The sequence below is a fragment of the Conger conger genome, chromosome 4 (assembly GCF_963514075.1).
Source record: "Conger conger chromosome 4, fConCon1.1, whole genome shotgun sequence".
In the NCBI taxonomy this organism is placed as follows: domain Eukaryota; kingdom Metazoa; phylum Chordata; class Actinopteri; order Anguilliformes; family Congridae; genus Conger; species Conger conger.
Window position 1 is genome coordinate 16185917 of NC_083763.1, and position 16337 is coordinate 16202253.

The 16337-nt window shown below is 41.8% G+C and overlaps 1 protein-coding gene across 6 annotated transcripts in view; it reads right to left on the reverse strand.

Annotated features, from left to right (window-relative positions):
- The window catches only part of dab1a (DAB adaptor protein 1a), a 132676-nt gene that overhangs the window by 74544 nt on the left and 41795 nt on the right, over positions 1-16337 (reverse strand). For all 6 annotated transcript variants that reach the window (XM_061240683.1, XM_061240686.1, XM_061240684.1 and 3 more), the window contains exon 2: positions 3218-3424. In XM_061240683.1, the coding sequence (XP_061096667.1) occupies positions 3218-3284 (67 nt within the window). In that variant the 5' untranslated portion in view covers positions 3285-3424. The remainder of the gene's footprint in view (positions 1-3217; positions 3425-16337) is intronic.

The window sequence follows — 16337 nt, forward strand, 5'->3', positions numbered from 1 at the left end:
AAAAGAAACATCACGGTGGAAGGAAACAATTCTACAAAAAAAGAAAAGCAAAGGAACTAGATGTAAGATATTTCTTGTATCTTCAAAGTAAGATATATCAAAGAGAACAGCAGAAGGTGTGTTGCAGTTCCAGACTGCGGTATAAATGACGCTGTGAAGTTGGTTGCTCAGAAACGAGCGGCGTTGACCATCGATAGTCGTTGCGCCGGTGATAAAGCGCTGGGCGCGTCTCTATGCAGCTGGGGTCCCTCCCCGCACCGCTGGCACACTGCCCTGCTCCATATCTGCTGAGGAATGAATGGGCCAATCACACACACGCTGCTTCAGAGTGCCAGGACTCCTGCTGAAAGGTTCAGCCTGCAAATTAACTTCTGGGTCGCGCCGTGACTCACTGCCCTCCCACGCCTGTTTCTATGGTACCAAGAGGTTTGGTGCTTCCGTGACCGCGAAGGCCGAAAACACTCGACGCGCAACCGCCCCTCCCCATCGAAGAGGGCCGGCTGCTTCCTGCAGTCAGTGCAAAACGTCGGTAATGAAGGCCTGAGTTAAAGAAGAAACATTCAGAGCCGTTAACGCCGGGTTTTAAGAAAGGGCAGGTTGGACGGCTCTCACCGAACGTCAGCGTCATTAGTCAGGACGCTTCTCAAAGAGCCTCGGCTGCATTAGGCTCCTTTCCATTTTAATGCGCCTTAATGACATTCATTTTCATTACGAACGGCCCCATGTGTGTCCATCCCACTCTGAACAGATACAGTTTGAATACAGCTCTCTCATTATTCCTCCTCAGCAGGCCATTGGGAAATTCACCCATAAAGCGTTTATTAATTACTACAATTGATTTGGTGTGATGTTTAAACCCCTGTTACGGCACCATCGGCAGCGCAGGACGCACACGGAGAGGAGGCAGGATAAACATGTGACCGCAGGGTTGTGGGTTTGGAACCTGGGCGGGGCCCCGTCTCTGCTGAACCCCCTGAGTGCGGTACTTAACCTTAATTACCTCGGCAAATTTCCAGCTGTTTAAGGGGGGTAATGAGCACGGCACGGGCTACCCTCCACGAGGACGTTTGCCAAGCAAGTAGATAATGTTGCACCGAGCATCCCCGGAGTCTCTGGCCGAGACTTTACAACAGGTGCCGTGTAAGGATATCCACAGGGACACCGGGACATCATTAGTAACAGGTCCCGTAAATGACGGATGCCGTTCTGTGCAAACACCTTGAAGATTAGGTCTGAGGCATTGCTAATTAGGCAGCGCCACAATGCGGGAGTGACAGTGTGCCGACGTGTTAAACTGGAAGGATCGTGACTCAGGAAGGAGAACAGCTGTTGTGACTGCGCATTGTCAAACAGCACAGCAACGGCGCTGCGATACAAAAAAAAACACCGCAATCAGGAGCCCATTGATTAACACCTCCCCCTCAGATGGGAAACGTCTCCCTCTCCTAGCCACGGCCGCGCCACTCCCACGCAAACACTCCACTTTCTGAACACAATGGCGCCCATGAGTCACCCGCCCAGCAGCTTTGTATTAGCCTGGAACTTTCCATCACACTCGCCGTTCCTCATTATGCTTTCAAATCCGCCAACAGTGATGGTGACAGTAATATTCACATATCTAAAGATTTCTTTCAGAGAACAGAGAAAAGGTAAACAGTTTGTTCCTTACTTTGTTTCATGTGTCCTTCTACAGCACCTAGCACGATGTAGTTAATGGAAGTGTTCTGACAGAGGCAAAGATAAAAGGACGGCACCTTTTCCTTTTTCCGTCACTGTAAAGTGCTTTTTGCACTCGTTTTTTTTGTCAGCTGCAGTGTAGGCTATAGAACTATAGAGTCAATAGAGCTGAAGCCTCAATGAAGGCATGTTATGGTGAAGTGCGAATGACTGGGAAGCCGGTGAGTATTACAAAGTGGAGTGCTTTCAAGAACAGCAACAGGTGACGACAAAAACAAATAGGGTCTGTTCCTGTCCATCCTTGTACTATTTTACCCCTGTACCATTTGCCCCCTAGAATGGGATTCAGATTCATACAATTTATCAACTGGATACAATTCAGATTCTCTAGAATGTAAGATTCTCTATAACTGTGTTCAGGAAGGCAGAGGAACAAGCAGTGCTGACTGGTCAGGTGATTGAGAACTCCATTTAATAAAATTCCAGGAAGCAAATATTCCCGTCAAACCAAATTTTGCTTCTGTAAAAACACCGCATGAGAACTCTTCATAATAAAACTCTTCATAAATCTGCTGGCAGCAATGTTGGGACTGGTACAGGTGAAACTATGACCTGGAAAACTCTTTGCCTGAAAAATTCTCAAAAATAAGGTCAAATATGACAGAATCAAAACAGAGCATTAAGAAGTAGACAAATACAAATGATGTCAAACCGTCTAAGACAATTAGCATCAGTTTAGTGCTAAGATGGGAGAAGCTAGGCCAAGCTGACAGAAACAGCCAAACTTAGCCTTTCTGCCAGTGAATTACTCTTATTATTCTTATTTACCCAACTTTATTATAGGATGTTGTTCAAATAAACTTTACAGTACAACAAGACAACATCCTTCATACCTATGGTTCAAGACACATTCATTTAGACATCTACTTCTTCCAGACTGAACTGCTCCACATTTTAAATGATGTGCTACTTGGAAGCCTGTCTGCGAAGCTGTACGACAAGATGGGAGATTTTTCACTGCGCTCACTTCCACTGTTCTATCAAAGCAACTCCACATATAATTACTGTAGAGCTGGATAACATGTGTAATATTCAATGAAGAAGGAAGTCAAAAACTGAGTGAAATGTCATTTTCAAATTTCATGCTGCCAGGTTCATGCAAGTCTTCCTGAATTACTGTGAAATTGCAAGCTATACCAGTGATGACTGGAGCAGTAGAGGTCAGAAAATATCTGGCAATTAATTAACACTGATTACTTCACAGAAAGAAATTGCAGCAGTTTCAGTAATCCCACTAAACACACAGCCACATAGCACTGATAACTTTATGCAGCAGAAAAATAGGCTTTATATGCTAGTGTCAAAGGTCCGTTCTACAAGACCTACCTGTATCTCTGTGGTTGCGGTGTTAACACATATCTATTTTTGTCTGTGTATGTGAGTGTGTGTGCGTGTGCAGTGAGTGTGTGTGGGGAAGAGACGGAGAGAGAGTGTGCTAGTGGCCGTAGAGACAGTGTAATCAGAGACCCCATGCTCCTACCTTTCTTCTTGGATTCCTTTCTCACGCTGGGTCTCACAGCCGGCTGGAGTTCCGCCTCTGTTGACATCCTATTAAGTCCTTATTCCTTTTCAAAGCAGGTCCAGTAGCGCACACAGGCTCATTTAGAAGGGCTCTCCTGCCGACTGTGAATCAGTCCCACTGCTTGCTCTAGCCCTGACACAGCATCCCAATCACTCCCTTTGAGTGCTGCAAAACAAAGCAACACAGAGAAAGAAAGAGAGAGAGAAGAAAAAATTAAATTTGGCAAGGCATGAAAGACAAATGCAGGAATGTTCAAAGTACGCGAGCTTGTCTTGTAGCCATTGTGGTTCCTCCAGGTCCCAAGGACAGTATCTCAAACCCATCATTCTCTAAGGAGGCAGCTGAGTCTTAGCAGGGCTGCCTTCTGTAAACAGGAGCTGTTAATGACTGCACTAGTCAGACACACACAAGCCATTTGGGACCGTATGGCTTAGTATTCAGAGAAAACACAAGTTGGAAAAACATGGAAAAACAGAGCTGCAATAACCATGCTTTTTGGGCCCTGATTATCAAGCCATAACTACTGCAGTAGCCCTGTGGCTTACGTATCCCATGAAAGCACAGTGCTTTGTGAATTCACTGTAACAAATGTGCAACCGACGGGCCATTTGTAGTTCCTTTCATGTCATTTTGGGCACACATTCATTATCATGGGCAATTCATCAATAACCACTGGGAGGAATTCTGGCCTCATACAGGTGTGACATTAATGGTGATGGGACCTCCATCACTCAATTTGCCATCTGGATTTCATTGAAGGTGATCTGGCGGTTATGCTCAGGTAATACTCAATCATAGGTTTGCTACTGCTATAAGGGCAAATCAATTTTCTGTTACCGCCATCTGTTGGAACATGAGCCTTGTACAGTTACATCACACCATCATGCATTACAGAGTGTAGTGAGGTCACCAGACATGATTTTACCCATACCTTCATCGACTGCCGATTGGTTAATACGTGGGCTCTTAGATGGCATATCCAGTCAAAGAACTACTTCAGTGCAGTGATGCACCACACAGACCAGAATCAAGTTCTTGCCAGTGTCAACTGCACAACTGACTGTACAGCACATCGTTTTACCATAGCATTACCCAAGAAGGGAGATTTTCAGTTAACTTGGTGTTGGATATCTAGATTTTCGATTATCGCCTTAGAGAGAGAGACAATATTATATGATATAGCAACTCTCGCCACCCCAATTGCAAACAACAGAATGTCTTTGGCAACTAAAAGTAAAGTCACACAGCAGGTTGTATGTCTGTACAGAAACCTGGAGTATCAATGAAGCCTTCTCTCATATAAAGCTGTATTACTTTCTGAAAACACACAGCAGAACCATTGGGGGTCAGAGACAGTCTGGCCACAGAATGCCACAAGGATTCCTTGTTGAATTTAAGTTTCAATGCAGTCTTGGTTATGGTTGTGAGTCATGGCCGTTCGAATTTTAGATTTATAGAAGCTGTTCCAGTTTCAAGTGGGATTTGGCTTTGTTACATGGAAAATATTTTGCCTGAAGTGGAGATTACCACTGGCTGGATTTAGCCATTATTTGTCACCGCTGTTGTTAGAAGCAGAAGTAAACGTCCATTTTTGTAGAGGTATTCAATAGCTGAGCTGGATTACCTCCTAATGTATTCATGTTTGGTCTCATTAGAAAGAGGCTTCCAGCAACATGAAGCAACTATAACCCTTTGAAGAATAGTTCTTTTTTTGGCATTTTCTATTTCAAAATTCAGTCATGGTTCTAGAACACTACTGCTTTCACTTTTCAATCAGTTCAACCATCCTCCCCAGCCATTCATTAAGTATGCATGGGCCTGCAGAAAAGAGGGTGTTCAGCCCCTTTCCTCACTACATAAAACTGGGTCCCTTCTTTCTTTTTTTATTACTTTTTTCTATTGAGAGCACCGAACGTTAAACGAGGGTGTCAGCTGTTATTAAAACTGCTAGATTCAGAACATAAACATATTTCACTCAATCTCACTTCCCCGACAATGGTAGACACGCTGTTACGGCCCCCCGCTCGGTCTCTGTGCTAAATTACAGTAACTACAGTAAAATCATTTAGTTGCATAAAAGAAAAAAGAAGAGACAGAGTAGACAGAGACACCCCCACCCCACCCCACAATTCTAGCACTTATGTGTAAAAAATGGTAATATTAATTTTTAAATATTAATTCTTTTTTATTTAATTTAATAGCCTACATCTCAGTCCAATGTGCTGGTCTCTTGAAGACTTCCCAGAACTTTACATTCTAAATGTAGCTAAATATAGGGAAACAATGCATTGAGTTGACAGTGGCAGTCAAGTTGGACCGACCACAGTCTTTGACACACAATGTCACCACCTAAACCCTATTTTCAGCCAGTAAAAACCCTGATTAAGCATTTCAAATTGGGGAAGAAAGAAAAAAATTGGAAGTAAAAGAGTAAAAAAGGGAGCGTGATTAAAAAGTCAAATGAATGGCTGAGTTGAGAGGTCCAATGAAAAAACCTTGACACTAAATATAATTGGCTCAAATACTCCAATTCAATGAATAAGTGTGCCATTCCTCTGTGTAATTCTAAGTATGAACATGACTGCAATTTTACATGTCCGCTAAGGTGGCTATCAGTCCTGACAGTACCCAGCACTGCCCATGTACTGTATTACAATGAATCCTTGTAATGCTTGAGAGTGGATATGAATGTTAAGTAAATCAGTAAAAGTCAAAGCAGTCGTTATAACTATGCAGAGTGCAGCTACACAGAGAACAGTCAAAGTTTACTCTAAAGTTATGTTCAAGTGATTTTGCGAGCATGAAAATACAATTGCAAATTAATAATATACAGTTCCAATACAATGTTATTATTATGCAATGAAAAATGAAGACAAAAATTCAAATAATTAATAAATTCATATTTCGTAATGTACATTACAAGGTCATATATCTTTAAAACTAGCCTTCTACTAAACCAAATGATAATGTAAATCCTCCCTTTTTTGAACAGGAAGTGTGGTGGCCATTGTTCTTTGCACCTGTCATTCCTGTAATTTCCCAACTAATTAATGAGGCATCAGCGGAGTCCCCTGCTGCAAGCTCTTCAGCTGAATTCCCTGCGTTCCGCTTTTGACACAGGCGCAGAGTGTTGGGCTAATCTCTCTTCTGAAACACCGCAGCCTGTCTCCAATCCCACAACCCCTTGTGCCCCTACTCTGTGCTCCACCCGCCCCACTAGTAGCCACTCGAGCTTGTGTTGTCACCTTTGATGTGCTAATTGGCCTCCCTGGAAATCAGCATCACTCGGAGCAGCAAGCAATTCATGTGTTCAAACCAAAACGGCCTCATGAATAATTAACAACGGGCAGGTTTGCTCAGCTCAGACGTCTTCTTATTTGCATTGCTGATTATTTACACTGACACTTGGACAACAAACAGAGCCAGCGGTCGACCAGGTTAACCCACCGCATAATCTCCATTCCTTCACTGGAGAGGCTGTTGTTCTCCTTTTTCCTGTCATTCACTGCACTTGCAGCCATCCAAGAGCTGAAAACGGTTTGCCCTGCTCGCACTGAATCTAGGTTTGGTCACCGGCTGAAAATTTCTGGATCATTGAATTGCTCAAAGGGCACGGCAACTTAGCAGATCATATGTGTGTTTTTTATTTCTGTGCATAATATGTACTGGGCTGAATTAGAAATGAGTGAGGCCTCACTGAAAATCTCGATATGGGGAAAAGCCGAGAAAACGCGACGCGCTCCAACCGACTGTATTATCCGAGCAGCTCCAGTGACTGAATGAGGAGACCAAGAGGACGCTGGCACTACCACTAAAATAGCACAACAGTAGCTTACCGTATGTTCTGCCTCACACAAACCCTCAAAGCCACGATGACAGCTTTCACCCACCAACAAACACCCACTTAAACGTTTCTTTTCACCCGTCGGGGGAGAGGAGCTAGTCGAGCTGCTGTATGATGTGGCCCCTTTCTGTCAAGCAGAGCGCACACATCGGGGGACAGGCGAGGCAGGAGGGCCCGGCCACATCAAACTCCCCTGAAGAAGATGAGCGGTCTTCACAACGTCCTTGTAAGCAGCAAGAGTTTGGCCTGTCAAAGCAGATACACTGTGCCGCTTAACAACAGCATTATCCGACCCTAGTAACTGTCAGTGCTATTGACACCCTTGTGTCAATGACAGTGCCTCCACTGGCACTCTTTGCATGGCAGCCTGCCAGCCCAGGAAACAGTGCTGCCAGGATAGAGAATCCACTTTCTGCAAGATAAGGATGTGCTATATATATATAGCATGAGAGACCGTGAAATTCAAAGAGGAAACCTAGTGGTAAAATGAAAAACATAGCCACAAAAATAGTTAAAAACTACCACATTTATCAATGGTCATTTTTGACTTCAAGGTATTTGTGGATCACACAAGCAACAACTGGATTAGTTTAAATGGATATTTGTGTCCCAGGAATGCAATAACAATAATATATTTTATTCATATTTGTAATTTCATAACAAATACCTTTTTAATGTAAGTAGATAAAGGAGGTAACACAATTATCTTTTTATGAAGTCATTACTTCACAGGAGCACATCTTTCATGATAAAGCACTGTGATTTAGCATAGACAGCGCTAGTTTAGCTTCAGCTTGTGAAATCATTTCACAGAAAAAGTTACCTCAAGCTAGATATGTACTATTATAGCAGCTCTCTTATTTGTCATTTTTACTAATAAATCAGACTCTGGCAATTTTAAAGAGATTATTGGGGCTGTGAATGGTGTCAAGTTTAGGTGGAGACAGAGGTAAATTCTAGGAGTACTCCCTGAGATAAAGAGTGAGAGAAAAAAAAGCACAGACATGGATATGAATAAAAAGACATATAATCAGCTTCTCACAAGCATAATCCTTGCCTGGGTTCTCAGGTGTGCTTTCACAAAGCACAGGAGTACTATATAAAGCTTATCACTAGATTAAAGAAATACGGAAGAACAAATTTAAAGGATTGCAGTGAGCAGCCTTCTCAGTAGCAGACTTCATATTGCTCATACTTCTTCATGTCCCCCTAATTAAAAGAGGCTTCTGAAATGAGTTTTTCTTCTGACAGATAGGCAGTGCACCACTTTTTATGGAAACACTCCAAACATTCAGCTGCACGTCGCTTCTGCTTCCTCGACTGATGTGCAGTGATCTGGCACGTAGAAGAAAATGAGTCATAAAGAGAAACGTGTGATTTTTGGGTTTTTGCTAACTTATTATTATCCCATTGTAACATATTTAGTTAAGATTTATTTTGTTTAGTTTTTACACGAGTCACAGTAGCAGACACAACAGATGCAACCTCCAAAACCCTGACATGAACCCTTCTGCCATCCTACTACCGAGACCAGACACTGATTCACTGCTTCTCCCCAAGCCAAAGAAGATATTTTCAAATCTGGGCTAATGTCCCCTTCGGGGGAAGCCACACTTTCTGAACACAAAGTGTATAAAATTATTCAGAAATGACTGTCTATGTTTAGATCCAATTTCTCAAGCCCTACATTTCAGAAATAATTACTAATAGCTGATCACTAAAAGACTGAAACTCTCAGAACAAATGCATCACTTCAGAACTTCGAAACAACCAAATTAGGCTACAGAAAAATCTAAATTACTAAAGATTACAGATGATTTCTACTATGGCCGCTTGGTTTTTGCCAGAAATCTGCTGCTCTGGCAAAGAAAGGGCCCCCTCAGGTCATTCAATGCAGTACCTTGAATCTCAGGTGGTAATAATATATTCATTCCACTAATTGCACTATTAATCTACAGATTTGCACTTAAACCCAGAGGTATAACTGGAGCATACTTAATATATTTATGATTAAAAATGCTTTTGTGCCATGGGCCCTTGTCAAACCTGTCCAAGTGGTCTTTCTTTGATGTGCAGATTTCTTTCATTAATATTGGTGGAAATTACAGTGCCATTACGGACACTGCTAGCCATTTACCATTAAAGTAGTGTTCCTTACGCTGCCAGCTAGAAAACAAATGTACATGCATATGTATTTCCTTCCTAAATAGTAACACTAATCTGATTTGCATGTACAAATAGGTAGCATGAACCATTTAATTACTGGAAATAAAAATGTAAAAAAAAAAGGAAACAGGGCATTTCATTAAAAATGTTTACTTGTTTTGAACATTTTTATTGGTTATTTCAATCATATTACATTTCTACAGTTTATTCAACATCAATCATAAGGTAAAAACACCCACAAAGAATATACATAGACCATTCGGAAATCTTTAATATGAAATGTTCATTCACTTCAATAGCCAGGTAATGACTTCAGTTGAACACTAGTCATGGAATCAACCGAGGTGAAGCACAGGAATTTTGCAGGCATTGTAAACTATTTCATCTGGTATATTTCACAAGGCACCTAGAGGCCAGGTAACGTGTTAGATCAAAAGTCAGGCATTTTCCTCATGGACAGTAATAAGTGCAATACCTAACTCAGCAGTAGTTGTGCACAAAAAGCATTGGCTTAATCAGCTGCATCCATGTGCATCAAGGTCAGGCAAGCAACAGCTTCCATGTATAATTTGATGGCCCTGCTTCCCTTTGAATAAAAAAATAATATACAGGATTTCATGATCTTAAATGTTTATCTAAGATGTCTGTTACTGTGTTTTACTGAAGCTCAATCAGTGTATGCGCATTGACCTACTCTCGACTGTCGTGTAGCTAGCTGCCTGGCTAGCTACCCAATATTATGCCTAATATTACCAGCAAATTCAGCCTACAGCTGCAAATAAAAATTGCATACAATTAAACTGATTTTTCTCTAGATACCATTAGCGACCAATATCACCTCAATTTATGACTGTGCTGAAGGCTACCATGGTACAGATCTTTCCTACAAAGGCTAATTGAATGTTATACAGAGCAGCCATTTCAGCTGTGCAATGATGGAGACGTCTCTGTGTAACCATGGAGGAAAAGGAAAGAATTGAAAATTCAACTCAAGATATGACATATTTATGGCATATTGAAATTGAGAAAGCTTGCGACATGAAAGATGACATAAGACATAAAAGCACATATCAGTCAGGTCAGTCTGACATACTTAAATGGATATTCTTTGTGCTTTGGGGCACCATTTGAAGCTAAAATACAGTATGTGATACATTCCTTTAAAAATGACTAATTCAGACTCATTTTTGTTCATGCTCTAGCACTCAATTTTTAAATTATTATAGGTCAAAGTGTAGCAGGCAAGTTTGCGCAATATCAGAAAATACTTCTGCGTGAAACTGTAACTTTGTCAGTGACAGTAGAAAACAATGATCTGTTATGACTATTTTACTTTGACATTTTTTATACGTTACTGATAAAAAAATAAAACAGTGTGCTTTATATGTGTCTGTATAACCTTAGGAGATGTATATGTTACAGTATTTTATCATTCATGTGGAGTGATAACTGACGCAAGACTATGTCTCTCATCCAAACGATAGCAGGGGGAGGTGGCTGATTTATATGTTATCCTATATAAGCAACTGGAAATCTACCAGAGAGAGGTATATTTCTAAACTTTGAGACCCACAAAAGATCACAGAACCCCCTCTGATAAGGGAACCTGCTAAGCACATATTAGTATTTAGCACCTGCATCTCCTGGGGCCATTCAGCCTGAGATTGCTACATAAATGCAAGAATAAAGTAGAGCTCTATCTAACATTCATAAGGTGCAAATCCAAGTAGAAATTCACAAAATATAAAAAAAGCTACACCTGGCTTTATACATTAGCTGGATATAATTAATATGCAATACATTTCATGTAGAAATTGATGGAAAATGCCCAAAATTTAATTTGGAAGGGGTGACATCTTGGCACCAAAGTGTCATTACTGTTTTGGCATTAAAGTGTGACTACCAGGCAACTTAGCAGAATATAAAATTCAGGTGGTTCCAGGCATGCAATACAAAATTGGCAAGAGGACCTATTTGCAATAGCAGATGCTGCAAAAGCCTTATTCATATATACATTTTTACACAAGGACCTGGTACTGCGGTTTAGACTACACATATTAATATGACATCAACATATGCATTACATTTTTAAGATTATTTACAATGGTAAGAAAATACTGTATAGTTTTGGGGGCTGGGGGTGGGGGAGGGGGGTAAATTGGATGCCCATAAGTAGCTTCCTGCCAAAAAGCGAGCTTAATCCCCATAAATCATCTGCTGCTAACTGGACAACAGTGCCAGGGAAGGCTTAGAAAGTGAGCGCGCGATATTCATTGTCGGTTCAGCTTCTTCTGAATGTCCTCCGCAACAAAAGCGACCGGTGACTGTGGGCCCGTGCCCGCTGCCCTAACGCAACACTGAAGTCGCTATCGGCTGAGGGCTACGCAAATCACCCTTCTGGAGTCACCGAGACGCTTCTGCAGGACGAGCACGTCCCCCTGTCTGTCCGTCCTCACCATCTGCACCGAGACGCGGCTCCCTTTCCCCGGCTATTCCTATGCTGTGAATATACTGCGCATATTAATAGGAGCAAAGGTAGACGACACTGTTGGAATACGGAAAAGGCTGATATGGAGGTAAACATAGTGCCGATAGCATCAAGCTGCACGCATCTGAATAGATCAGACACCTGCTTCATTTGCATGCTTGATTAAAAAAAATAAGCTTGAGGATTTAAGTGGACTGCACATTTAGAAAGGACTGTGCAAAATCAAAGAGTGAATCACAACTGAAGCATAGTCCTGAGGTACATGCCCTATAAACATCTCAAACAAAGGCTGAAAGAATTGCAACAGCAAAGGCATTTTTGCCTCTGAGAGCCATTGTAATTTAATTTTCATTAGAGTGGAGATGGCTATGACGGTACTTCATTATATTAGACAGCCCAGCAAGCAAATGTGTTGTACAGTACGCCTGCACTTCAAATCACTGGTATCTAGGTCACTATTGCTCTCAATCTGTTCTTTGCTTTAACAGCTTTGATTGTCTCATCTAATTTAGGTCAAAGCTAATAAACGCCACTCATTCTGCCGATTCCCAAGAACAGCGGAATTCAGTCCATAAAGGCTTTGCATTTGAGCCCAATAATCTCCCTCTTGAAGTTTCCTCATTTTTATCTGTCTGCCCAACCCCTCCCCATAGCAGCTATCTACACCCACTGCAAAGCCCAAAGAACATGTTTCTCCAGTAGACTGTTTCAGTTATGTTATTTTATATTTATATTTTTTCTGTTCTTACGTTGACAGAATCCCTAATATTTTAATCGCTCTACATCAATACATTGGTGTATGATCTAATAACCAGGGTGTCCTATTTCTGACGCAAGATCACAATTGTATAGAAAGAACTGAGGAAGATACAAAGAGCCCCAGTTCATGTTTAATGTTTGATATAAACATCTGCTCAGTGATGGCTGTTGCAGTGCAGTGGGTGACAGGACATGAAGGAACAATGTGATGTTGTGGCTTGACTAAACAGTACAGTAGTTAAATTGTACAAATTGTGAAAAAACAATGTGTCAGTGTTACACCAGGTGCAAAGCTTCTTTTTAATAAATGATGTCCCATGTATGCTCCTTGTTAATAAATGAATTAATAAAAAGACCAGCAGTCAATGCTGATGTATCAGTGCTAATCATTTAATCATGAAAAAATGTCTATGATTCATTTTGGTTTTGAACTTGTGTCTTTGCTTTCATATTAAACTTAATAGTGATTTTACTAAAGCTGCATTGAAAGGCATAGCTACATGTATGCCTATGAAAATGGTTCTAAATAAGGGTTTGGATACTAGTACTACGATTAGGCATTTTGCTGTATATAGCTTGTTATATCTGCTTACTGTACATGACATTAATTTTCTAATATATTACTGTGCTTGTCAAACTCATCATTGATGAGTCAGTTACCTAAACAAAACACTTCTGAAGTATTTAACGGTGTTGATATATCACTCCTTAAATAGATGACATTATTTTTTACTAAATTGATGGATATGCACTACAGGCTATTTGTATTTTTATCTATGACACTGTAAGGTATACTTAGTTTTCACTGTACTATATACTGTATTACATGGCAAAGATGTGTTCATATAACACAAGAAACTAGGAAAATGTAGCAAAGCCAGCAGCCACACCATCATGCATCCAGCCCCTGCCAAATGGCTGGCACTAAGCAGGTGTGGGCTTAGTTAGTACTTGGATGGGAAGACCTCCTGGGAAAACTAAGTTGCTGCTGGAAGTGGAGTGGGTGGGCCAGTAGGGGGCGATCTTCTCTCTGGTCAAAATATCCCCAATGCCCCAGCGCAGTGATGGGACACTGTGCAGTACACTGTGGTCACTGTGGTCATTAAAGATCCCATGACATGTCTTCGAAAAGAGTAGGGGGTCCCCCGGTGTCCTGGCTAAATTTCCAAGTTTCAAACTGCCACCTAATCATCCCCTGATTCAATTGGCAAAAACATTGTTCTCTCCCTCTCTACCTCAGCTGGTGTGTGGTGAGGGTTCTGGCACAGAAATGGCAGCTGTGCATCACCCAGGTGGGTGCTACACATTGGTGGTGGCTGAAGCGAGTTTCTCCTTCATCACTGCAAGCGCTTTGAGCGCTAAATAAATGTAATGATCTATCTATCTATCTAAAAACAAATTAACTGAATTGATGTTCATTTACCCATGTTAATATTGGGATACTCAATGGTTGAAACCTAAGTGAAGCTGAAGTCTGTTGCATCACAAATGATGAGATATTAAAACTAATAACAGCTCATGAGTTAGCTAACCAGTTTTGCAAGTGTATCAATGAAAAGGAGAAGTCAGACAGTTCTGAGAAGATTTGGTTACCCACAACAAATTGGTCAGCACAATTTACTATCAGTTTGAACTGGACCAAGTCGAGAAAAAACAGTTTCCTTCAGTCTGTGTGAAACACATGAGAAACACAGTTGTGAAAAGGAGCCATTGTATGGATAAGGAATGCACCTCCCTATTGTAGCACATGCTATGCCATTCATTTCTTTTATCAAAAGATTATATCACATGATATGCCATCTGCGGTACTCCCTGAGGTCAAGGTTTTCCAAGGCAAATCTATACACAGCAGCTCAATATGTGGAGTGTGTATGTATCTGTGAAAAATGACACCATCACCATTCTTTCATTGGAAAGCCAATGAATGCATAAATCCCAGGTAACAGGCGCACCTCTAATAATCCACAAACTACTGACGCATTTCCCCACGCTGCCCATCAATCACAGAGATCACGCTGATCAAAAACATCACTGTAATACACTATTCCTCACTAATCTCCTCAGCTGTCTGATGCATACATGCCAATCTGCTGTTTTTTTTCCTCCTCCTGACTGGCAGTTTGCGGTTTCAGAAGGCGCGTCTGTGCGCCGCGCAGCCGGGATTAGGCAGAGGGGTGGGCCTGGGCAGACAGAGTGACAGGGAAGGACCAGGAGCACAGCTGTGACAGACAGTGCAGAGCCTTGAACAGATCCAGGACGGGACCGTCAGCACGGCACAGCTAAGCCTGCACATTACCAGCCCTGGCAGCTCTACAATGGGCCTCTCTATCAGTGTGCCTCTCCTCCATACAGTAGCAAACTACTCCCTCCAGTGTGCTTTGATACAAAACCATTCCAGCTTTCACAGTGTAACACACAGAAACTATACTGAACGATAAGGACTCATTCATTAATTCATTCATTCATTATCCTAACCCGCTTATCCTGAACAGGGTCGCAGGCGGGCTGGAGCCTATCCCAGCATACATTGGGCGAAAGGCAGGAATACACCCTGGACAGGTCGCCAGTCCATCGCAGGGCACACACACCATTCACTCACACACTCATACCTATGGGCAATTTAGACTCTCCAATCAGCCTAACCTGCATGTCTTTGGACTGTGGGAGGAAACCGGAGTACCCGGAGGAAACCCACGCAAACACGGGGAGAACATGCAAACTCCGCAGAGAGGCCCCGGCTGACGGGGATTCGAACCCAGGACCTCCTTGCTGTGAGGTTGCCGTGCCATGATAAGGACTCATAATAAATAATAAATACCTAATAGTGCTTACAGAGTGTATACTTCTGCTCCATTTCACAAGTGACTGTCACCATAATTGGTGAATGAGAACAGAATGGATATATAAGTCTCCATAATTCAAAGCACTATATGTTCTTTTCTTTTGAAAAATAATTCCCATATGAGTAATTTCACTAAAGAATTGCTAATTACTCAAAATGACCCATGCTTTAGAATGACTGTGAAAGCAAAAAATGATTGATAAAAATATGAACTGAACTATGAAATCAAATACATCCTATTTTTCAATTTAGTTCCTTTCTTTTCTTTTCTTTTTTCTTTTTTTTTTGGGGGGGGGGACTAATGTAGTTTGTTGGGCACCTACATTCTATGTTTTCAAAGTTCTCATATTGGAGTGAATATTTATTCAACGAGCAGCTCTAGTCTCTAATTTTACCAGTTCAGCTGTTGTGTAGAGGTTATTGTAGAGGTTCAGCAGTTGAGTCCAGGTTATTGTAGAGGTTCAACAGTTGTGTAGAGGTTATTGTAGAGGTTCAGCAGTTGAGTCCAGGTTATTGTAGAGGCTCAACAGTTGTGTAGAGGTTATTGTAGATGTTCAGCAGTTGTGTAGAGGTTATTGTAGATGTCCAGCAGTTTAAGGCTTTATAGAGGCTCAGGGCGTTCTGAGGGACTAAAGATCCTAACAAAAACCTGGGGGAAGCATGATCTCAGCCACCGTACACTTAAACACCAGCACTGTTCCCGCTTGTCTCTGGTAGGACGGTATAATGAGCCCTGACACTAGCTCCTAGCCCCTGGCTATAGTGCCCAGCCATGACAAAGGTGAGAGCAGGATAGATCCATGTTGGCATCCGGACCTGACCCTCTGGTTATGAAAGCCCTCCCAGGTCCATGACACAGATACTGTCGCAGCATAAGTCACCTTGATGCCCAACAACTTTAGCTGCTATGTATCATCCGTGACGGATAAATGTCAGTTTGCACAGAACCCCCATTAAGAGAACAGAAGAACCATGGAAA